The 25,807-nt window shown below is 33.2% G+C and overlaps 3 protein-coding genes across 3 annotated transcripts; 1 reads left to right on the top strand and 2 right to left on the bottom strand.

The window, feature by feature from the left end:
* Positions 1 to 21,610, bottom strand: LOC132735423 (uncharacterized). The gene is made up of 3 exons (XM_060722367.1): positions 21,495 to 21,610; positions 704 to 853; positions 1 to 350 (listed from the first exon to the last, which is right to left on the bottom strand). Exons 1-3 carry the CDS (start codon positions 21,589 to 21,591, stop codon positions 133 to 135), a joined length of 465 nt encoding a protein of 154 aa, XP_060578350.1. The 5' UTR covers positions 21,592 to 21,610; the 3' UTR covers positions 1 to 132.
* LOC132735422 (metacaspase-2-like) lies at positions 2,586 to 4,422 on the top strand (the record flags this gene model as incomplete). Its single annotated transcript, XM_060722366.1, is given in 1 exon segment — positions 2,586 to 4,422. A coding segment is annotated over 1 exon segment (1,822 nt), but the record flags the coding sequence as incomplete, so codon positions are not given.
* Positions 14,397 to 15,464, bottom strand: LOC132735421 (uncharacterized). The gene is made up of 2 exons (XM_060722364.1): positions 14,735 to 15,464; positions 14,397 to 14,525 (listed from the first exon to the last, which is right to left on the bottom strand). Exons 1-2 carry the CDS (start codon positions 15,353 to 15,355, stop codon positions 14,397 to 14,399), a joined length of 750 nt encoding a protein of 249 aa, XP_060578347.1. The 5' UTR covers positions 15,356 to 15,464.
* Positions 21,611 to 25,807: the final 4,197 nt, after the last annotated feature.

Here is a 25,807-nt window from a genome sequence, read left to right as displayed (position 1 = left end):
GGGAAACAAGGGCTTGTCCATATCCCACGCGTCTAGCAATACTTAGATTACTAGTCAGACGTTAACCACTCGGCAACGCCGCCACAATGAAGAAATAATCTTGCAATTTGACTGTAGTTACAAATTTAGAACTTAATATAGAATTAACACACCTGTTGCTGAACCTGGTATATTGAGAACAAGGCCAGTTATATAAAGCTTGTAATTTAGCTCGACCCTCCACCATAATTGTTCTGATACTGTTGGATTTGTCCTACTACATGAACTTGCATCACCATCTATTGCGAAGTGTCCCAAAAAGGGACTATTTCCACTCTGCATAGCTTGCTTTGATGTTAATGCATGATTAACTAAACATAAATCATCATTGTATAAATACTTAGATTTCATGAATATGTCAGTTATTTGATATTTTCGTTCAGATTTGAATTCTTGTGCATTTATATATTCAGTTTAAAGTACAAACAAATATCTGCACATAAATTATAGAATATTTTGATGAAATAGAGAAAATATATTATATCAAGTTTTACATTAAATAAATAATCTTCACCATACCCGCCGGTATGCAGATTCTTTAATAATCTCAAAAATATTGAATTGAAATATTTGACCTAAAGAAATTATTATATCCAGAATCTAATAAATACATGGAAGCTACTCCTTTCATTTGTATACGATTATTTATGTCAAACTGACATACGGTATTGGCAAGCTGGTCCCATCCATCCATACAAACAACCTTGCGGGCATATTCCATTTTCATCACATTGGTCATTATTCTTACAATTACATCTGTATTTACAATCTGGTCCAAACCCTTTGACATCCTTATGTACTGTTGACGGACATGCTGAAAATTAAAATTTTAATGTTAAAAAAATATTTATAATAGAAAATTACAAGCCCATTATAATTAGAGGCGGTCAAAGAAAGATGGGGAAAAATATCCTATCTAAAGAAGCTCATAATGTTATGCCATACTCCTGCAATCAGTTTGAGTTACTAGTACATTATAGATATTACTTTACCATGTCATTAAATTAAAGTTTATGCCTGATAAATTTAGCTTTATGAGTCACCCTCAGTTTTATCAGACAGTTCATCAATATATATTGAAATAAAATGAAGAAAATGTAATATTTTATCTCCAAATAGGTGAACATATTAAATTGATTAACTTTAAATCGAATTTATTTTTGGATTTTGAAGTCTGTCTTACATTTGACAAAAAAAAACATTTGGGAATTTTTCTAAAAGATATGACCTTTGGTATATTACTGAGCGTGGAATGAACTGGACAGGTTCTTGACAGTATTTTTGTTTCATTTGAAATTTAAAGAAATAAGCGCATATTAAAATTGAACACATACTTAATAGAATACCAAACGATTGTCTGATATTATGAAATTGACCAGGCAAGAAAAAAAGCTATGTATCAGCATTTTCAAGGTAGTGATTCGATACAATATATTACCAAACTGTAATCTTGATTACACTGATCAGAATGTTTGCACAAAGTGAATTTGAAAGATTGTGCAGATAATTTGTTTCCTTTGAAACTCATCCTCAAACGATTCAACTTGAAACTTGAACAATAAATTTAATATTAGTTTTGTTTCCTGTCAAATGATTCAATATGTGTGCATTGTTTGCTTGATTTTAAAATGACGCTTTAATAATGATTGAAGTAACGGTTTAAGTACAAACGGAAGTTAAATTCAATACTTTACTTAAATTAACATACTATATGTGTATATGTAATTAAATATGCAGGATGGTTGACGACAGTACAACAAGCAGTATGGTGTATATTTTCTGAAGAAAGGAAGTAGCCATAAAACGAATAAAAGTGAAAATCGCACGCTTGAAACTGAAAAGTGCAACATCTTTCACGCTACGCTCCCTTTGCAGCTCATGGAATACCTCACGTTACTTCAGACAGTGAGCGATATTGAAACATTCGACCGATGCGCAGGAGAGTACTATCACGCTTACAAACACAATATTATATAGAGTATTTAGTCTGACACGTTGAAGTAATTGAATGGGTCTGTTGTCAAACAAACAAACAAATGAAATAGCAAATGAGCCGCGTCATAAAAAAACAATATAATGGGTAATTATAATAATATAATAATATAATTTATTTACTTCTATAAAGAATTTAAATATAGATATCTATCACATGAAATAGAAAACTAAAGAATGAGAAAGCATGAAGAACCGGTACTACAATTCAGGTACAAATTCTATATGTCGATTATGATGATGATGATGATGATGATGATGATGATGGTGATGACAACTTTGTTGTTTTGAAGTAATAATAAAATATATATATTTTGCAGGAGGAGCGTCGTAGTACCCAAGACAATGATAGAAAACTAGCGAAACGTCAAAAGAACAACGAGAACTATGACAGGTATTTCGTTCAGGATGCTTGTTTGTTTGTTGATCATTCCACAATGAACTCGATAAAGGTCTTTCAGTCAATATAACTGTAAAGTCTTGTCAACATCAACTGCACAGTACGTATGCTCAAATCGTATACTAATGTTATCTTTATTTTATTAAAATTTCAGGAACTCTACCAGCAGACATACTGTTAACCACCAGAATAACAATGGAACCAACAGTAATTTTAGTATCAACAACAACAAAAATAAAGAGATACCAATATGTTCTAAATGTGAAAAACAATTTTCCACAAAGTTTAATCTAAACAAACATGAAAAGAAATGTGCTGGGCGTTTAGTGAAAAAAACGGATAATACCCTATGTGGGATATGCAGGAAGCAATTCACAAACTACAGAGGTCGACTCAAACATGAAAAACTTTGTAGAAGCAAAAATGAAAAGAATCAATCTGTCAAGGAGAATAAAGGTTTTCAGTGTAAAACCTGTGGCGCGATATTCGCTTCCCATGGACTTTTAGTAAAACATGAATTCAGTTTAAAGCATAACCAAGCCGGGGGAAGTAGTACTGAGAATAAAAGCTGTATTAATAACACTACTAAAAACGTAGAGAGTGAGACTAATGGAAAACAGCGAACGTCCCAGAATAGTCACGTTCAGCCTAAATGTCGACGATGTGACAAGTGCTTTACGGACTACAAAGATTTGTACCGTCACAGAATGTTAGTGCATAATCAACCGACTGCTTCGAATTTACAACTTTATCCTTGGGATGAGAGGAATGAAAGTCCTCCATGGGAGAATGCCGACGGGAGTATAAATGATAGAATGAAGCGGGTTTACATAGAACATAGACATTTGATTTTGGGAGAAAGGGTGAGAGAAGGTGATGTGAGGAGTACATACAATTTTCCAGTTCCAAATTTAAATACAATGGAACAGTTGGAAGATCAAATTAATTATATTTTTGAAAGAAGTCAAACTGCTTTTAAAATTAATATTTCATTTGGACTCATTTTACAGCATGTTGAGTCGGAAGAATACAGATACTTTTCTGCGCATTACACCGATAAAATATTTTTATTCCCACAGCTTATTAATAATAGAAAAGACATTGAAATGTTACTTTTGCGGTTATCTAAACTGGATATTCCTAATTATTTTCACAAACAAAAGCCAAATTCAAAATGGCGCCCGGTGTTCATTTCAAATGTACTATATAATGTGAACAATACGAGCTTTCCTCTCGGTTTAAGTCAACCATTACCGAAATATATCTTACACTCGAAGAGTATAGTATCCTTTCAGAAGAATCCATATACCAAGAGATTATACGCGGATAATTTATGCTTTTTTCGCTGTTTGTCTTATCACAAAATAAAGAATATTCAATGCGAAACTTTAACTAAAGAATTTCATAATACTTGGATACAGTATTGCTCCACAAAGAAATTAAAACTGACAGACGTTACACTAAATAGAATGTGCGATTTAGAGCAATGTTTTGAAACAAATATAAATGTTTATGAACTTAGTGAAGATAAGACTGTTCAGGTGCTATACAGATCCAGAGAAGTCTTCTCTGGTGAGACAAATAAAACAATGAATTTAAATCTATTTGAAGACCATCTCAGTTATGTATCAACATTTTCATCGTACGCCTTAAAATTCCAATGTAGATTGTGTGACAAGCTATTTAATCGCAAAGATAATCTACTTCAACACCAGAAAACATGTCAGAACGCAACAAAATTAAGATTCCGCGGTGGTTACTACACTCCACCGAAATCTATCTTCGATCAACTAAAAGACCTTGGGGTTTGTGTGAATACATCTTTACAGAATTATCCTTGGTTTGTTACATTTGATTTCGAAGCCATGCTTAAAACAGTTAGCGAAAATTCGGAAGACAGACTTACCAAAACACAGCTTCACCAGCCAGTATCGGTCAGTGTCTGCAGTAATGTTGATAGTTTTGAAAATCCTTAGTTCTTACTTGAATCCGACCCAGACATCTTACTGAATAAAATGATATCGTACATGAATGACATATCTGATAGAGCGTATGCGTTAGCAAAAGTCAGGTGGAGAGATGTGTTTACGAGTTTAGACAGATTACAGAGTCAGTGGAACATGAAAGACGACATTAATTTGGGTAGCTCTGATGACGATGATGATGATGATGATGATGAGAATCAAGCAAAAGAAAGTAAGGAGTATGAGCCGCTTTCGAATGAATTTCTATACGCCACGAGCAAAGAAAATGTTTTCTATAAATGTTTGAAAAACCTCGAGTCTTCAGGTACATTTCAAGTGCAATATAACAACTGGGAGAGTGACAGCAACCTCAGTTCCACCTCCTCCATCAGCAACAGTACGGAGTGTGCTAGCAACATAGGTACAAATCTTGATGATTTCGATTCTGTTGATTCTACTTTACCTATTCGTGCACTGAATGCGAGGACTACTATAAGAATGGAAAGTGATTTCGATGATGATGATGATGATTTTATTCAACCTGTTCATGCCTTAAACCATAGACGAATCGAGAGTGATGACAACGATGATGATGATGACGAAAATGATGATAATGGTTATGTAGGTGATGCCGCTGCTGCTGCTGCTGCTGCTGTTGTTGATGATGATGTTGATGATGATGATGATGATGATGACTTTATTCAACCTTTTCATGCCTTAAACTCTACACGAATCGAGAGTGATGACAACGATGATGATGATGATGATGACGAAAATGATAATAATGGTTATGTAGGTGATGCTACTGCTGCTGCTGCTACTGCTGCTGATGATGATGATGATGTTGATGATGATGATGATGATGATGATGATGATGATGATGATGATGATGATGATGATAAAGACGAGTACAGATCTTTTCCTGAAACTTCGAAATTAATGTTCAAATCAATTCTTCGCATTTGCGAACGTTTTGAAACATACTGTAAACAAATTCCCGTTATTGGATATAATTCTGCCAAGTATGACTTAAATTTGGTAAAAAATAAGTTAGCAAAACTTTTAAAACTTCATAAACCCAATCAACAAAAGTTTGTGGTAAAGAAAAATAATGCTTAATATATTTGTCGAACAACAACCTTCGTTTCTTGGATATGATAAATTATCTCCCACCAGGTACGTCGTATGACAAGTTTTTGCAAACATTTGATGTTAAACACAGAAAAAGTTACTTTCCTGATGAGTACTTCACTAACTTATCGGTGTTAGACGAGCCATCCCTTCCACCAAAAGAGACTTTCTTTTCCACATTAAAACAATGTAACACTCTGGAAGACGCAACCAGGATAGACTTTGAAAAACTTACTAGAAACGATAATAAATCAGAGAAAGAGGCTTTGGAGCATTTAAAGTTAGAATCTCCACCTATATCGAAAATAGATGAAAGATATGAATCTTTACTAAAAATCTGGCGTCAAAACAACATGAAAACATTTTTTGACTTTTTGAAATATTACAATAATCTAGACACTTTGCCGATGGTGGAAGGAATAGAGAAGTATAGATTACACTTTGTAGATAAGGGTATAGACATATTTAAAAACTGTTTATCTGTTCCCTGTGCCGCAAGAAAAAGTATGTTTCAGTCAGGATTAGGAAAAGGGGCTAATTTTCCGTTGATTGATAGAAATGACGAAGACTTGTACCATGTATTGAAAGCAAATATAATTGGAGGTCCATCCGTGATATTTTCAAGAATGCAAGAGGCAGACATTACAAATATAAGAGGGAATGAACAGTATCCATGCAAGTCTATTGTAGGATACGATGCTAATGCTTTATATTTATACTGTATTTGTCAACCAATGCCATGTGGAAATTACATTCGACGGAAACGAGAACATGGATTTCGTCCTGTTAGGTCTACAAACAGATATCAGGTGATGTACGACTGGATGGAATGGCTTAATTACAGTCGTCACGTTAAAATTAAACATAAAATGAACAACGGAGTGGAAACAAGAGTAGGACCATACTTACTCGACGGATATGATTGTACGACTAACACTGCGTACGAATTTCTTGGTTGCTATTTTCACGGACATAGTTGTGTAGTATCTACTGATCAACAAATACAAACAGAACGGTATTCTCGAACCAAACATAGAATAGCATACTTAAAATACCAAGGATATAATGTCGTGTCAATTTGGGAGTGCGAATACCGACAGCAACTTAAGGAAAATAGTGAAATGAGAAAATTTGTAGAGCACCGCTATCCTTCTTTTTATAACAGTAATAAAGGTGCTGTTGAAGAGTCGGCGATTCTCAAGTCGGTTATTGATGAGACACTTTTTGGATTCATTGAGGTTGATATTCGCGTACCTACATCTTGGAATGATGTTTTCTACAAACCAAACACTTGCCTTTCTCCTTACGAGTATTTCGAAGAAATGAGTCCCTTGTTTTGTACAACAGAGGTGCCTTTTGAGTGTTTTGGGGAGCATATGCAAAGCCACGTGGAGCAGTACGGACTTTCAAAGGAACCGCGTACCCTGTTGGTTAATGGAATGAAAGCTGAAAGACTGTTGTTGTCCTCTCCGTTGTTAAAGTGGTACTTAAAACACGGACTAGAAATAACAAGAATCCACCAAGTGGTAGAATTTAATAAACTGTCGTGTTTTAAAGACTTTGGTGATAGTATTACACGAGATAGACGTGCAGGTGATGTCAATAAATCTCAAGAGCTGAGGAGCGCGTTATCAAAATTAATTGGAAATTCAGCTTTTGGTGGAACCATCATAAATAAAGAAAAATTTCTCAGGGTTAAGTATGTAGAAGGTTTTAAAAAGGCCTGCTTTGCTGTAAATAATCCTAGATTAATAATTCGTCAATTAAACGAACTTGGAGACATGATTTTTGAATCTGAATTTGCGAATGCGAATATATCCATAGATTCTCCGGTTTATTTAGGATTCACGATTTTACAGTATGCAAAATTACACATGCTTTCTTTTTATTACGACTTTTTAGATAGATATACAGAAAGGGAAAACTTTGAAATGGTTGAAATGGACACCGACTCGTGTTATTTTGCTCTATCAAGTGAATCATTACCGGATGCGGTCAAACCCGAGAAGCGCCAATAAGTTTTGTCTTCACTTCACGAAAACTGTAGAGATGATTTTACTGGTGATTGTTTTGAAAACATTTGGCTTCCCAGAGAATGCTGTGAACATCACAATAAGTATGATTCAAGAACTCCAGGTTTAATGAAATTAGAATTTAAGGGGACTAAATTTATAGGCCTTTGTTCAAAATCTTACGTAGGAGTAAACGCTGTTGCAGGAGGAATAACGAATGTTAAATACAGTTTAAAAGGCGTGAATAAACAATTCTTCAATCCCTTAAATCAGTTTGAAGAAGTAATGAGAACAAGAAATCCTGTTACAGCTATAAACAGGGGTATAAGAACTTTTAATAATTCTGTTTTTACATACTCTCAACCAAAGCAGACATTTTACTACTTTTATTGTAAAAGGGTTGTTTTACAAGACGGAATTCACATCAAACCGCTGGATATTGTTCTATTCAATTAACAAATACAAACAAAAACAAAAGGAGGAAGAAGATGAGGTACAACGTTTACTAGACTCTTTCAACCTGTAAAAGTTTGTTTACCTTCTGAAATTAGTAAAATGTTGGAGAGAGAGAGAGAGAATACAATATCAGACTTATGTTTAACTTTTATTCAAATCGTACAATATCATTATTATAAAAAAAATGTATATTACACAAAATATGAGATAGAAATTATTATTATTATGTGTGTATTATCTATTGTGCTTTAACAGCGAGATTTGAAATGAAACATATTGTAAATAAAATTCCTGTTTTCCTGAATTTTACTTGTTGTTTTTTTCCCCTTTTAAACATTTTCAATAAGGAATCCATCTGACATATTTCTTTGGTTTAGTTTTTATTTCTTTCTTCCGAATTCCAGGCACATTCCCCCATGATGACATCCGAACAGCTTTTGTGGTATTATTACTTTGTTAAGCCCTGTTGTCACGTAGCTCGCTTGAAGTTTCTTCATTCTCTACACTTTTTTCAAGAATTTTCTCATCGAGCGTTTGCGTATGCACAGACACGCTCTCCACAGAATGCTTGTCTGTTAAAAGATTGTATTTTTGTTTCGATAGAAGTACAAGTTCCTTCGCTGACATAGCTTCAGCGATTGTCTGGTATCCACTTCAACCCTGCTTTCAATATTAGGGTTACTTGACGAATTCTCCTTGAAACCAAATTCCTTTTTAGTTGTAAAGACGTTTTCTTGTCAGCAATAGTATAAAGAGAAGTTCTGTACCTTTTTTACTCCGATGTTTGCGATTTGTTCAACTGAAACGTACCTTTAATAGCGTTGAACAAAATCTGACTTATTGCTGATGTTTGAGATTTTGTCAGATGCTTGGATATTGATTTCTTTTCACTATCGCTAAGTTTAACAAAGTATTGAAGAAATGTAGCTTCCTTTTTCAACACGTCGGTCATTTTTCATCTGTTTTACTCCGGAGTATAGACGATGCAATCCTCATTTGGAAATATATTAGTTCTGAGTCTATATTTATCATCCGAATGACTGTGTAAATCGACTAACAAGTACCCCCACGCTCGACTAGTTGCTAACTGATATGCTCTGTTAAAAAACCCGCTTTTATTTCCATAAATTTGTCTACCAAAATGCTGAATTTGTTGAATGTCTCTATGGTTTTTAAACAGAACGTAATATTGCGTGTTTAGACTTATCGTTCTAGCCGATGGGGTCCTCTGATACATATTGTGAGTCAAATAAATAATCGACATTTTATAGTGGTGTGAATGAACTGTCCAAAGTTTTTCCATTGTTTTGTCTTTATTTATTTCTGTCATCAAGTCATCTAAAATAAGACAAGAGTGACCGGGATCTTTTAATAACAACTCGAGCTCGTTCTCTGTCGGCATTCCTTCTTTAAAAACTATATTAGGTTTGCTTTCAAGCATGTCATCAAATATTCGTTGCCAAGAACTACCGTGACAATAAACAATAGTCGAAATATCTTCAGTAAACATTCCATTTGAATTTCTGAGAAGTCTTTCTACAAAAAATGTTTTTCCTCCGTTGGAAGCAGAAATCAATGTTAATGTACACGGACTTTCTAGCGGTAACAATGACTGTGTTTCTTACCACGCCATAGCAAGCTGATTTATGTATTGAACGATATGTCTCACATATTTGAGTCTACTTTTCGTTTTTGTATTTCAAAATTTTCAAGTCTTTCCAATATGTTCGAGCTTCAGAAATTGCTTTATCTACTAAAGGTGTAACTTGTTTTAGTTTAATCCACTGTCTCTCACTGATTTGTATTCCGATAATGGATGCTGTGTCGTTGAAAAATCGTCTTATATCTAGCACGACAACTCCATACCTATTACACACTGTGACGTATGTATCGTGATAAATATCATACTGCTTAATAAAGACACATGCAGTCTCGTTTTGTTGTTGCATCTCAATTTTGTAATCCAAAACATCGACTGAACGCGCTTTCTGATCATTTAGAATTATTATTCCAGGTATAGATGTGTAAACGAAAAGTAAAACTACAACACCAATCCATTTAATAACATTTAAGTGACATTTTAAATTTCTCGATTCCATGTGAAATACATTTTCTTCAGTAAAAGATTCCATTATTTTAGTTGTGACAGTATCTTCGGTTGAGTCTTGAGGACTACTTTGTAATGAAGTCATGGTTGATTCTAGCAGCTATAAACGTCAGAGAATCGAATAAACTACAGGAAAGAATGAACCTTTTTTTATCCCTCCTAATATGACTACTTAAACACCAATAACGATATCAATACTGAATTCTAGTTTAAAAAGAAATGATATTTACGTTGTTGACAGATTGACTGTTGTACAAACTCTTAACGTTTCTTAATTGTTCACACTCATTAGTTAACAAAATGTTTATTAAATAGAGATATTCGTAAATTTTACATGTATTATACATATACACAGCTATAACAATTATAAATGATTAAAAATAAAATAGTTATTGGTTATAAATTACAGAATTTGAATATGTATTCACGGTTTAAGTTCACTGGTACACAATTACATCCCTCGCTTTATTAATTTCAAAGTAACCGACCCCTTCTGTGTAGATAATACAGGTAATTGGAGACGGTAGCGGACTTGCAAAATTTGCACTTATTCTAACGATTCCCTGTTTTACTGAAGTTAAATAATTTCTGTCCTGATAAGCCGGTTCGATGTCAAACGCGTACACAGCAAATCCTTTTGCAAAATCGGTCTGAGTGATTTGATTGCCTTCATCCTTAGCCATTTCTTACTACTTTCAAACAACCAATGAAAAGCTTCCGTTGTATCTACTCCGTTCGTTGCATCAAAATTTAATCTCACGGGGTTACCTAAACATGGGATGTTATCAATTGATACCGTTAGTTCTGTTAGTCCGAATCCTTGAAAGTTCCATGGTGAGGTCTGGTACGAACCTGAAACTGACTGACTATTAGCAAATGCCACCACAATCTTGTTCGGTCTTATCCCTTGACATACATTATCTATGTTAAAATTAACCTGTCCTTGAGAAATTGCGGCTAACCTCACTTCCGTTTTAACATACGGATATTTGGCATTAGTTTTTTCTAATTGCTGACTATGAGCGTATACGACAGCAGGGTTGACTTGTGTTTTGCATATATTTAGCACCATTTCGTCGATGACTACTTTGTAAGCCTGCATTAAAGCGTCTGTCATCAAGTAAAACTCAGGTTTAGATCCGTAGAATTTTATGTTCATCGCTGACTGATTAAGAATGTATCTATTCAGTTGAAACACGTCGTGTATAATCGGCGCGAACATATGAACTTTCTTGCTCTCAGAAAAAAGTTCTGTCCTGAATTTGAAACCTTCATTCGCACCTGTTTTCCCATCGTTATCGTCCAAATGTCCGGGTGTGTCTTGATAATAACACTGAGTAGATAATTGATAATAATAAGACTTTGCATCATTACCGTACTGTAGTAAAGTCTGTATGTATGCCTTGAATGGATAATTACCTGTTGATGAAGTTATAAACTTTCCTTGTATCGTAACATCAACTTGATCGAATAATGCATGGGCAAGAAGATTGACTGGACCGATAATTTCACCAGATTCTAGCGCTTTTCCATCTTGATGTACAATCCTTGCTTTAATACTCATGAAACTTCGTTTTGTGTCTATGTACTCCATGCCATTCTGACCACTAACTGTAAATTGTATCGGAGAAGTATCCGTTATTTGTCCAAATGGTAGTACTTGTTGAAAATATAACTTGTCTACTGCTGTTTGGGTAGGATTTATGCTAAATATTTCCAGTTCGCTAGGTTGTCCCTCAACTAAATAATCAGAATTGATTGCCGACATATTCTCCCTTCACTCTAGTATTCTTCCTCTTCTTCTTCTTCTTATCCCGATGAGTGCTTTTGCGAGACTGATTTTTAGTCGGTGTATCTCCATTTCACGTTTTATTTCACTGGTTGCTTGTTCTACTATCTGCTGAGCCGGAGAAACGAATTCAACTTTCAATCCTGGTGTTTTATCTGTGCATTTCTGATCACGTGTTTCAATTGGAATTATTCGGTTTTGTTCAATTTTGTTAATAGTTCCATTTATCTTTTTATCAGAGATTTTTCCCGGGTGAAAATAAATAGGATGTTCTGATCTTCCAACAGATTAATAAAATTGTATCCATTTTTCATAATTAGGTACGTATTGGTGATTGTCATTCATTTTTTTAATATCCTTATGATCTGTGTGATCTTAAATGTACCACTAGAGTAACAGGATTTTTTAAATGTTTTGCTGTAACCCCTTGATAGTTAGTAATTCTAAATTCTTTCTCATTAATTTCCGATTTTATCAACGGTACATAATAAAAAGAGGAAAATGCGGCGTTTTCGTTATTATTTACAACCACTCGTCTCAACAAAGTAGCATTCACTCCATTAATAAAGCTCTCTCCACATATATCCGAGTAGATATACAAAATATCTTCCTTTTTGATCGCTTCTCTAAGAGTTATTTCTGCCAACGCAATTTCCCAGTCTCCATTTAATTCTATATTTTGCCGCAACTTGATTTTAAAACAATAAGGTTTATTATTTGGATAATAATCGAGATCCTGGTCGCTTCGAAAAATCATGTAATACGACATTTTCTATCAGTTTACGTTTTGAATATCATCTTTTTTCACCCACGAATTGAATTTATTAGGCCACCCTTCATATTTAACAAGGTATTCATCAGTGCCTCTCCGTTTTCTTTTCTTGAGGATCAATTCAATAATCCATACAGCGTCTTCGTTTTTATGTAATTCTGTAATTCTTGTTCATAAAATGTTCCGACTATTACATCTCCATCGAAGTCTGCAACTTTATAAACAGAAATATTTTGTTTTACAAATCGATCATGAATTTTAAATATCTCGGATGTCCATTTTTGTTGATAATCTCTCTGGAATGTATGTTTGCTATACGCAAGACGAACAAAGTCTCCTACTTTATATTTAAGCTCGGGTTTGTGTGTTCCTACACGGAGTTTTTTGCCTTTGTGCGTATTTCGAGTATACATGTAATCCCAGACCTCGGCTTCATTCTCCTTATTGACTTCTGATGGAGCCATCTGCTCAGGTAAACTGCGATGAGGAGTCGCATTGTAACTGTTTGCAAGACTTTGCAAGTGTTCTATGTATCTGTATGATCTGGTGGTTTGAAAGAGTTTGTGCATCTTATTTCTAAGCGTACGAATAAGTCTGTCGACCGGAGAAACCTTTATGCTTTCGTTTTGAGTCGTGAAATATTTAATACCTCTTTTCAGTAGAAATGTCTTGAACAACTTGTTATTAAATTCTCCGCCCTTGTCTGAATAGACTATTTGAGGTTTGCGTCCTTGACGTAAGATAAGTTCAAACGCTTCTAAAACATCTTTAGCTCGTTTAGTCTTAACATGTTGAACGAATAAATACTTTGAAAATACGTCGATTACTATCAGTAAATAATTTATGCCGTCGTTGAATTTTGCAGTGTTCGCAACGCTGGCTAAATCAACGCCCAACTGTATGTCTACACCTGAAGTTATTATTTGCCTCCTTTTAAATTTTCTACTTAAGTCTTTGTGAAGAGTATATACGTCTTGTTCCTGCAACCATTGTTTTATTTTATTTCTCGAAATTTTATATTTCCCTTGTTTCTTGATAACTTGATACAGTTTTTCTGCACCGCTAAAGGACACCGGACTGCTTACATCAAAGTAAAGAGATTTTAAATATTCTCGAAAATTCATGATAAATTATTATGACTGTATAAATTCACAACATTGTAAAATCACTTGTTGTAAACCACATAACTGAATCAGAACTTCTTTTGAAATATTAACCGATCTCGTTCCTTTTCTTATATTTATAACCACTCGAGCCTCCTCATTTTGAAACACAGACACATGGTGACATCCATCCAGATTCAAGCTAACTTTACGCTTGTTACTATTTACTGTATTTAGTTCGCTAGTAATGTTACTCGAATCATTTTCATACAGTATAGACCCCATTGTGTCATTACTCGCCGATGTACAAATGTTAACATGTGCTTGTGCCATGCTAGAAGTAGGTGTTTTGAACGAATGATATAAACCTAAAGAAAAGGAGGTCAACTGTTTTTCTAACCGGAAAATTCCGGTTTCTACCGGAAAATATCGGATTCTATTGGTTACTTCTATGCAAATAATAAACAACAACAACATCATTCCATACTTATATATATATTATTTCTATATGTATATATTCATATTCTGGAAACCAAACATATTTTATTAGAAAGCTATAAAAGAACTTTTTACATATAAACGAAATAAACCATGTCACCAAGAATAACAAAAAAAAATCAACACACACTAATTATCTAAATAATGACATAATATTTGTTTTCTTCGGACTATCCTTCAATTCATCTTTTCTTAAAACGTAATCCTTCAAGTCACTGTCTTGCGTGTGCTCCATTGGAACGAGTCCTGGTATGAATTGTTTCTGAAATATATGGAAAGCAAGGTTTAACAGTAAAGAACAAATGATTTCACATGTACATGTAAAGCCTAATACTTACACGAGTTAGTTTTAAAGTTATGAAACCTCAAAAATGTTATCAATATAATAAAATCAATAACTTTTATAATTATTATTATTATTATTATTTTCATTATTATTGTAAGAAGAAGAGAAATACTACTATTACATACCTGCATTTCTGGGATACGTGATACAGCTCTTACTGCAAGGTCTTGAACATCTTCGTCTTTGATCAAACTTTTCCCTACTTGCCAGAATTTGTTGCAGGTCTCTTCCCATGTCGGCTGATCAGTAGACAAACAGCCACCTTCAACCATATGCTGTTTCTGAGAAGGATGTTGTGATTTACAACCTTGACAATTTTGTCGAGGGTCTGCAAGTTCGTTGATTTCTCGTATAATAACAAATGCCGTGGTCATCGAAATCACCTCCGAAGTCCGGTCTGTTATTTGAGTGATGGTAGATTTGTAACCGAGAAGAGTTTCGTTTAAAACTGCTATCAGTGACTGAGTAAATCGCACACCCTCTGATGTATATCTGTATGATCCCTCTTCCATCTTCACGCATTTTCGAATGTCTACATCGAAATGACCTCTCTTGTAATTGTTCTCCTTCAAAGAAACAACAGTAATCAAGTCACCGATGTTACCGCGACAAGCCTCAAACGGTATGTCTATATTCTTGGAAGATCTCTTACAAGTATACCTATCAACGAGCTTTTCTATCGCCGGCAGAAGTTTTATGATGTTTTCAGTTTTTTTCCTCCCCAAAGCAAACCCACCTATTTCCATTCTCGCGCTCCTTTTCTAGTGTAACTGAAAATGTTTTCAACACAAAATCATACTCGAGAAAACTTTTAAAACCGGACGATAAAACAGAGCTGTCTAGTTTCACATCGTTTTCGCTTTCTTCTATCTTTTTCAAAAATTTTGACTCCTTAAGTCCTCGTAACTTCTGCTGAGCGTTTCTGAGCCATGATCCTCTATCAATACTTTTGAAATTTATTTTCTATATTCAAGAAACTGTAACGTTCGATGTTTTGCTCTGATGCTAAATGTTTCAACAGTGAGATTTTTCTATATAACTTCTGCGTGATACAGGTTAATACACAACTACCCTTAGGCTAATACCTGTCACAACGACATGTCGTCTGTTTAAAGCAAAAACTACGTATCTCTCTGTTTAAAGGAAAATTACGGCCTATATAATAATATATAAATCGCTTGCATCGCGAGTAAACACATAGTACACTTTACTACCTACCTTTACCAAAAACCGATCACGAACGCTAACGAATCGCTTCGTGAATTCTCGTCGTCCAATCGCATTTGGTCAAGGTTGGATGCATATTCCCGATTGTATCCATATTCCAAAATGTGCAGTGGTTATAATCCCTTATATATAACTACTACTACTGATGGAGTGGAATCAAAATCTTTCGGTCTGCAATAAATGCTTTTTATTCATTGATTGCCATTTTTTTTCTTCTGAGCACCCTCTTGATATTCCTGCATTCGATCAATTATTTTGTAAAATTGACACGTAATTCCACAACTTTAATTTTCAGTTATCGTCCGTCAAATTGAGTGGAAGTTTTAAGTTCAGCTATAAAAGATAAATTCATAATTATATATCTAAGAAATTTTAATTAATATTACAACCTTTACCATTAGGACCGTTTTTCTTTAACAGTAATTTAGCATTATTTATTTCGTAATTGGTTTTGATAATATTTAAATAAATTAGGCATTTACAATGTACTGAGTTTACCTTTAAACTTTTCAAATTTTATATGATCATTTCTAAGCCGAAATAATTTATTACATTTGATATACATTGACGATTTAAAAGGTCTTTTATTATAACATGTGTATTGTCTCAATGTTGTATTGCAAAGAAGCAAACTTTGTTGTATAAAACTTGATGTGAAAATAACAGTTTAAATGTTTCATAGCGGACGTACCCTTCGCGTTCTATAGAGTACAATCGAAGTAGCCATGGTAAAAGAAGTTTTGTTTTTAAGGGTGTTAGACCTATGTTTGATTTCCGGCTAGACAAAAAAAAACAAGAACTTGGTTGTTAAAGAATAAAAAAGAACAAATAAACGATGAAAGTTGAGAAACACTCTTCGCGTATTTTATTAGCCCACACTTATATCGATTATCACGTCCATTTTGCTTTGTGTAACATGCATTTGTTGTCAAAATTACTCTCTTGTATATTTGTTATTTCATTCTCGCGTACATTTTGTATATTTTATTATTTCATTTCACAATGTATCAGTGTGGATTGTAAAGGCTTTTTCTCTGATTTAAAGATGCTTTGGAAAGAGTTGAGTATAACTTCTTTTTAAAGCACTTTAACTCGTTTAACACTTTTAATTGATTAAAGGTTAGGTATTCACATTACATATTCTGAGCTGAACAAATGTTTAAAACCTCAGGAATAGCATAAATGCCACCTTATCATTGTTGTTTAAGCTTCCGACTCAATACGTAAATTAATATTTATATATTTTTTATGTAAATGAAAAGATTACAAAACAAATATTGTTTAACTGAATCATTGCCATCAACAATCATTAATTAATGCATCAGACATAAGATAAAACAACTCTAGATAAATTGTGGTCTTGTAATGTGACGGCCTATATTGTGAGTATACTTTAAAGATATAATATGGTCATCCTTGAGTAAATTATTTCAATCACAGAAATGTATTATAATCTATGAAATTCTTACTGAATAAGTCCAATTTGAGTAAAAGAAATAATAAACTATGTATGGGAAGCTGTGTTCCCTATTACAGGTCAAGTAAAGTTGGTCTGTTCTTAAAAACACTGCCAATTTTCAATGACACTATATATTCATATTGTAACCGCCTACAACGTTTAGAGTTTTAAACACAAAATATCTTTTTCGGCGAAGTAAAAAAATAGTTTTTATATTTACAAAGAGACTGTGAAGCAATCATTATTTTCTTATTTCAAATTTGAGCATAGTATCTATTTAAATAAACTCTTGTTATATTTTTATTATCCGAAACGAGCAGAAATATTACCAAAAGTGTTACTGCATTAGCAATTTCGCAATGCTGTCTAATTGAACAATCCAAGGGTAAAGTTAATTGTACACAATGTCAAAAAAATGAAATAAATAATTATGTTTTAAAAGTTCAATCCCTCCCGATTAGCCATAATATTTAAAGAAATCAAACGTAAATAAAATGTATTAAGATTGTAAGAAATAGGTTAACGATTCAATATCAAAGAAATAATTTACATGTAACTAGCGATTGATGACTGATTTTGCAATATTTATCATCATAATTCTACTGCATGACTTACGTAGTAAGAACTATTATTGTATATTTTGACCTCTTTTTAGCAGGTAATTTACGTGGATTGCAAGTGCCGTTTGCAATATGTTAACTCCTTTTTTACTTTTAATACATTTTCATTTTTTTATAAAAGTTATAATGCATCTAAATGCATGCTGCTTGAAAGGCAATTTGAACAAAATAATGAAACAAAGAGATCATAATTTGTAAGTTTCAATTTAAAAATATTCATTTTAGCTAGTTTGTGTAATTAGTTCTAACAACTTACATCGGTTTCACATGTGGACACATGGTCGCGAGATGAGTAGGGCTAAAACCTAGTGTTGGGTATCGGACTCAAAAATCACTATCGATAATCGGACCATCACAATCGATTGTCTGCCGATAGTACCATCGAGTTTCGCACTTATAATGGCCCTTTTTTCTTTAGTATGATTTGCTCTTTGAATTCAAAGCAAACAACACAAATACCTAAATACTACTTTGTGACAGTAAATTTTTGTAAAATACAACTTTATGGCATTCAATATTAGTACTAGTCAGCATGTCAAAATATCAATGAGTAGTATTGTAGATCACTAATTTAACTACAGTAGATATATATGTTTATAATGTTATGTTACTACACACTATAATTTTCTAAAGTAGTATAAACCATGTTAAATAGGTTTTGAATACAAAAAATACGTTAGAATTGTCCGGAATTCGGTTGGGAAACTTCTTTTCGACTGCATGTAAAAAAATTACACCATAGGCAATTCAGCCGTGGTAGAACATTAAAATAATCGATTTTTAAAAAGGACTATCGATTGTTGCCGATTATGGGGTGGTCCGATTAGTTATCGATTTTCAGAGACAATCGGGACAACACTACTAAAACCCTCAAACTCAAGGCAGTTACCTTAACAAAAATATGACACATTACATTGAGTTAACCCATAACTGATTAAACAGCAATAACATAAACTTTTATTGAAGTATTTGAATGTTCATTTTACTGATTCATGAATAAAGTTTGTAACCATTAAATAAAAGGGAATGGATTAAAAGATAAATAGAAATGTGTCCATAGGACGCGGGTGCCCCCACACTCCACTGTTTTGTAAATCTTATGACTTTAAGTCAAATATTTTTTGGGCTACGTGTGCCACAAATTGAAAACTAAAATTCTTTTACTAATTCAAGGGCAAGAACTTTACAAATACAAATGAAATCCACAAGCAAACCCCAAGGTGCATGAGTATATGGCTGACCAACATTATTTTTTGAGTCATGCATGAACAAGTTGAAAAGTGCAAATCTATACTAAGTCAAGGGCAATAACTCTAACAAAAATGAAAATCCACATGCAAAACCCCAGGTGCATAGCTTCACAGTGATGTTGATCAGTATTCCTGTAAAGTTAGTTAATTCTAACTCAAGCACTCGAGGAACAAATAACACAGCATAATAAAACGGTTTTCACTAAGTTAAGACAAAACAGAATAAATCCACAAGCAAAACCCCACGTGCACAACTTAACATGCTCAACAACATTCCTGTAAGGATTCATGACTCTTGGTCAAATACTTTTGAGCTACATGTGACACAAGTTGAAAATTGCAAATATTTGCTAAGTCAAGGGCAAAAATACAAAATATATCCACACAAAAATACCCAGGTGCACAACTTCACATGCTGAGCAACATTCCTGTACAGTTTCATGACACTGGATCAAATACGTTTTGAGTTACATGTGACACAAGTTGAAAAGCTTATATTTTATCGAAGTCAATGGCAATAACTTAACATTCTTGTAAAGTTTTATGACTCTAGGTCAAATACTTTTGAGCTACATTGAGCTACATGTGACACAAGTTGAAAATTGCAAATATTTGCTAAGTCAAGGGCAATAACTCTAACAAAACAGAAATAAATCCACAACCTCAACCCCAGGTGCACAACTTCCCATGCTGATCAACATTTTTAAAAAGTTTCATGACACTAGGTCAAATACTTTTTGAGTTGTGTGCGACACAAGTTGAAAAGCGTAAATTGTTACTAAATCAAGGGCAATCACTTTAAAAATACTACATATATTCACACAAAAATACCCAGGTGCACAACTATACATGCTGATCAATATTTCTATAAAGTTTCATGACACTAAGTCAAATACTTTTTGAGTTACCTGCGACACAAGTTGAAAATTGTAAATTTTTATGAAGTCAATGAAAATAACTAAAACAAGACAGAGTAAATCCACAAGCAAAACCCCAGGTGCACAACTTCACATGCTGTGCAACATTTCTTAAAGGATTCATGACTCCAGGTCAAATACTATTGAAATATGTGCGACAGAAGTTGAAAATTGCAAATTTTCACTAAGTCAAGGGCAATAATTCTATAAATACAACATATATCCACAAAAACAACCCAGGTACACAGCTGCACATGCTGAGCAACATTCCTGTACAGTTTTATGACACTAGATCAAATACTTTTTGAGTTACATGCGACACATTTTGAAAAGCGTAAAATACTTTAGGGCACAATAAAAGTGGGTTAAAGCGCCTTTTGCCGTGCTTTATCATCTGCAGCAGCATGTGCAACCGCATATAAAACCGCAAAAAGTATACGTTTGGTTCGTTAATTCTGCGATTAGTTATATAATTTTGTACAATCGTGCTTTTACGTCCTAGTGCGATGTCATTTGCCAGTTGGTTTGATAATGAAATCACATTTTACAACGGTTTTAACTCGCGTGAGTTTGTCCGTAAACAACTGTTTCATGTAAAGCAGTTTACATTTTAAATCGTTTATTAAAGAAATTTAAGATATTACTCAGTTATATATTTTTATAATTGCTTTTAAATGACACCTTTAAAAATGTTGTGATGCATTATTCATCAGAATTTATATATACTATATACCATCGTTTCCCTGTACTTTAATTCCTAGAAATTCGTTTTATGATGTATCAAGAATGATTATGGCAAACAAATGTCACGTTTAGATGACAAATGTTGTGGTTTCGTGCACACTGTATACACATACTTACATAGACTTGTATAGACAATGCTATATGGCAATAGGTTTGTTAAGGAGTGAACTTGCTGCTAGGTTTTAAGATAAAATCAGATTAACATGCCAATAAAATCTTGAAAAAAGGTGATCCATTGGAAGCATTATTCACATAAAAATTTAAACTCGGTTTGATTAAATCTGTGCATGAGGGATAATGAAAACGTGTAAAACCCCTCACCCCCCCCCCCCCCCCCGAGCACCGGCTTCAATACTTAAAGTGCAGGAATTAATCATCCTGAACGACCAAACCCTATAACAACACTAAAGTAGCGTACGGGGCAACTTAACCACACACACATACGCCTCCGTGTAAAGTCAACAAACAACAAAATAGTAAACTTATAAGGATAGCTGTAAAAATGTCTTTATAGAGGTAGAAATAAAAAAATACAATTGCGTCATTATCAATCAATTGAGCATCAAAAAGATATAAAAAAGATTGATGTATAATATTTTGTCCTTAGAAGCACAGGCAAACAACCAATCATGTATAACTTAAATGCAGGAAAGCAATGTAAATCTTACCACACACAACGGTTCCAATAAACTTCATTCCAAAAATTAGGAAAATGAATTTAAACTTTATATCCATATTGTTATTATAAATACCAAAATGTTTCATTAAAAAGATAAATTAGAGATAATGTTCAATTGTCATATTCAGAAGAAGCTACTTGTCTACACGTGACTATAATATAATGCAAGTGGGAGATATATATATATATATATATATACCGCCCTGATAAAAATCCGCTTGGTAAAGTTTTGCACAGTACTCTATAAAAGTATGCTACACCGGTTTGTGAAACTATATTAACATGTTATGTCTATACAATCACGCATTCAACTTAATATGAATGTTTGCAAGAGAACAAAAATTGAAACAGTCTCCTTGCATAACAGGAAAAAATGTTAACTGTGTAGAAGGGATCATTGAATTTCTAGACAATACGTGCTATTCTAATCATCTTTTTTATTAACTTTAACAGTTAACTTTTTTCATTCAGCTGTACACTTTTTTCAACTTCTAACTCGCCCTATGAAATAGACAGGCTTTTTATGTTCATTATTGCACGATATATACACAGCACAAAAACAACAACAGCAACAAAAAACAACAACAAAAAAGAATGTGTGCACGTCATTAAATCAAAGGACGTCGGAACAAAAAAAATTCTACGCTCAATATAGATCAGCATATTTTTAAAATTTATCACTTACCTTTTTTATTAGTATGTTAAAATGGTAATTAATTTTTCTTGCATTGTAATATAATAATGTATGGTTTATCATTCAAATGCTTTTTAATAAAACACTCAGGCCTATCGATCTTTGTGATTATATTCCTAAGCATCTGAACTAGAACCGTGCATGATTTAGCATCAATGCACTCAAAATTGATATATATTTCCTAAATAACATAACATCAAATCACTGTAAGTGTGTACTGTAATGTGTCATCAACATTATCAAATTATTCTACATCCGTGTCAAAATTTGACCTTGAAATTTTAATTCTTCTTAAATGTGATGTGTTGAGATTTTGTTGCAGTGGTTGTTTCTTCATCTATCAGACATGAACAGGTTATATCCGATTTACTGGCCAACTCTGTATCACTGAATCTAGCTGATACTGAAGTTATTAAAATCTTCATACTTAAATTCTTTATGACAGCACTTAAAAATGATAAACACTGCGTGCAAATACTGTTTTAGGCGATGCCAATCTGTGAGGACGGTTGCTTGCATTTACCACTACCATCCTAGAAAGGCTCAATAAAACTGAGTCTTCAAACATTTTTCATATTGTCTGTTAGGGCTTTTTTTTTGGGGGGGGGGATTCCGATCCGTTTTTTATATTATTTCTATTTTACCAATTTGACAGTCATGACGTTTCATATGAAAAATAATAAATTATATCAATTCTAATTGTTTGCCATTCCTTATAGAATGTGATGATTATTGTCCTGAATACTAGTAAAAACCTTAAACCTTAGTGAAATTATGCCTATCCAATGATATATAGTGAGTGAACAGTTTAAAGTTAAAATAAGTTTTCTATTTTGTCATTATACCTTTAAATTAACAATTTACTTCGCATGAACAATTAATAACTCACGTGACCTTAAGTTATTTTTTGTAAATATCCACAGGAATGCTCTTTAAAAAAATAAAAAAAATAAAATAAAAAAAGGTAGGGCGGTTTTTATATTTTAACAGACTTATTTTATCCTTACCATTTCCCAATAATCACCAATACTCGCAAACCAGTCATTTGTTTTGAATGTATAGTCATTTTAGCTCCACTTGACGATGGATGTTTAACATTTGATTCGTTATCGATTATTTTGTATGTAAAAATAATTGCCTTATTGCAATTATATGTTGTCTATCACGTATGCATGCGGATGATATAAATTAAATGATAAATCTTAAGATGCTTTAAGAGAGGCGGACTTGTAACATACTTTTAAATTTTATACCAATAGATTACATGCACACATTGATTTTTTTTGTTAAACAGTTATACATAGATTTATAACAATGAATGTGGTTGAACACCGTCAATATGCAATAATGGAAAATGCTCAATACAAATAGTAAATTAAATTTATGTAGAATCATACATAAATGATGAAGTATTTTTAAAGTGAATAACTTTATAACTTCAAAATAAATTCTTGTCAAAATTAAACACGTCTAAACTAATTTCCAAAATGATAAAAAAAAAGATTAATATGTCATTGCTTAACCTGTTTGATATATCATAATTGCTAATACATACATAGTTAAATTGTTTCTAAGTGAGTAACTTAAAGATATATTCATATCGTTATGACCTTTCACGTCTTGGTTTGAGTCCATGTTTGCATATTTATTGGTACTCTAAAGAAAATCATAAGCTGCTCTATCTCTTTAATAACAAACTTGCATATTATTACATGAACATTATGACTCTCAACAGGTCGCATTCATAATATATTTGTATATACATTGTGGCTCTCAATACAACCCGGAGCGGTAATTTGCATTACAAACAATTTGTATTTGTTCATACAAATAACAATGATGTTTTATGAAAAAAAAACAAATACGCTTTTATTGTCATCTTTGAAGTCTTAAATTAACGTGTTTGATTTTAAACAACTTATCTATGAATATACAAGAATTTGTAACAAAAGCTGTACTGACATTGATTTGGTCTTAGTTTCTAATATTGATAGAATTTCTCAGTCAGGAGTTATCAATACACGTTTTCGTGACCATTGTTTAGTTTTTTGTACAAAAGAACTTACTAAAATACCTACTGGTTCCCAAAACGCTGTGAAATTACGTTCACTGTGAAATAACGTTCGTTGAAAAGAAAAATAATAAAGATGACTTTCAAGCTAACTTATTATCATATGACTGGAGTCTTGTCTTGTTAAATGACAATGTTTCTGATGCAAGAATATAAGAATCTTACACCGGCTGCCGGTACAGACCGGAAATCTAGCTCGAGGGTAACTGTTTACGGCGGTAACGAGGCTCTGCCGAGTTTCCGCTAAACAGTTACCCGAGAGCTAGATATTCCTGTCTGCACCAACAGCCGGTGTTTGATTCTTTTTCTTGCATATTACATGTCAATTATTTCGGAACAGAAATTATGAAAACTGACATTACACACTTTTTTCTTATAGTAGCGTATGAACATACAACTTCATTCATAACAGATAAATGACGTCATCCAAAGAACGCGATTCATTTATAAAAGGCGCGCGTCAATGACGTCTTTTGAAGCACGCGACTTGTCTTACATGGGGGGGGGTGTAAGACAGAGTTTTCTAGCACCGGTGTAAACGGTAGATAATCCTGTCTGAGATGCAAGAAATAATTTTAAATTTGTATTATTGTCAAATGTTGAAAACATTGCTCCTGTCAATCAAAATCGCATTTAACAAAGGACGGCGCAATGGAAATATTCTGATATTTTACAGTTAATAATATAAGAGAGACAAAGCTTTTAATAGTTTTAAATGGGATAAAACTGATAAAAATTTTGAAAACAAATCTATAAGAAATGATACTCAACAGGAAGTCATATGTATTGCGAAAAAAAAAAAAGAAAAGAGAATTTCTTTGTGGGTACACTTGAACAAAATAAAAATATTTCTTCCTCTAAATATCTCTTAAGGATCTTTGATTGTTTCCAAGAAACAAGCTAAAAATGGCCTGGGAAAAGTTGAAAATAATTGCTTTCATAAAAATGTCAAAGCTGAAACTTTCAATTCTTTTTACACCACTGTTGTAGCTAAGCTTGTTGAAAAATTGCCTGATGTTAATCATAGATATAGTAATGAAATGGACTAAGGCAATATTGTAGGCATGATACTTTTAGATCTACAAAGGGTATTTGATAAACTTGACCAAAACATACTATAATTAAAACTTCAGGTATCTGGCATAGGTAATGACATTCTTACATGGTTCAAGTCTAATCACTCTGATAGACAGCAGCTAGTAAATGTGGCTGACTGGTACTCATAACACTGCTCCCAGTGTCTATTCTAAGAAGGGGGATGGGGGATTCACTCATATTTTTTTAGAATTCCCCCCTATTTTTCAGAGGCAGGGGGAAAATTTCACATAGAGAAAGAAGGAAAAAGATCAACAGATGTAAAAAATTCTCACTTTTCGATAAAAATCCACGTTTGACGAATCCTAGAATAGACACTGTGCTCCCATTACTTGTGGTGTCACCCAGGGGTCCATTTTATGTTCTCTTTTATTTTAAATATCGTATGTCAATGACATGTTTGCAGTCATAAGCAATAAGCTTGTTATATGCTGATGACTCA

This window comes from Ruditapes philippinarum, unplaced genomic scaffold (assembly GCF_026571515.1).
Source record: "Ruditapes philippinarum isolate M1 unplaced genomic scaffold, ASM2657151v2 ctg4709_1_1_1_1, whole genome shotgun sequence".
NCBI classification, from domain to species: Eukaryota; Metazoa; Mollusca; class Bivalvia; order Venerida; family Veneridae; genus Ruditapes; species Ruditapes philippinarum.
This window is presented reverse-complemented; position numbering and strand designations above follow the sequence as displayed.

Coding starts and splice junctions, on each gene's coding strand:
- LOC132735421 (XM_060722364.1), bottom strand. CDS start 15,355: ATGGAAATAGGTGGGTTTGCTTTGGGGAGGAAAAAAACTGAAAACATC. Junction 14,526..14,734: donor CACGTATCCCAGAAATGCAG/GTATGTAATAGT, acceptor CATATATTTCAG/AAACAATTCATACCAGGACT.
- LOC132735423 (XM_060722367.1), bottom strand. CDS start 21,591: ATGAAACATTTTGGTATTTATAATAACAATATGGATATAAAGTTTAAA. Junction 854..21,494: donor TATTGGAACCGTTGTGTGTG/GTAAGATTTACA, acceptor TTTAATTTTCAG/CATGTCCGTCAACAGTACAT. Junction 351..703: donor GGGACCAGCTTGCCAATACC/GTATGTCAGTTT, acceptor ATTTATGTTTAG/TTAATCATGCATTAACATCA.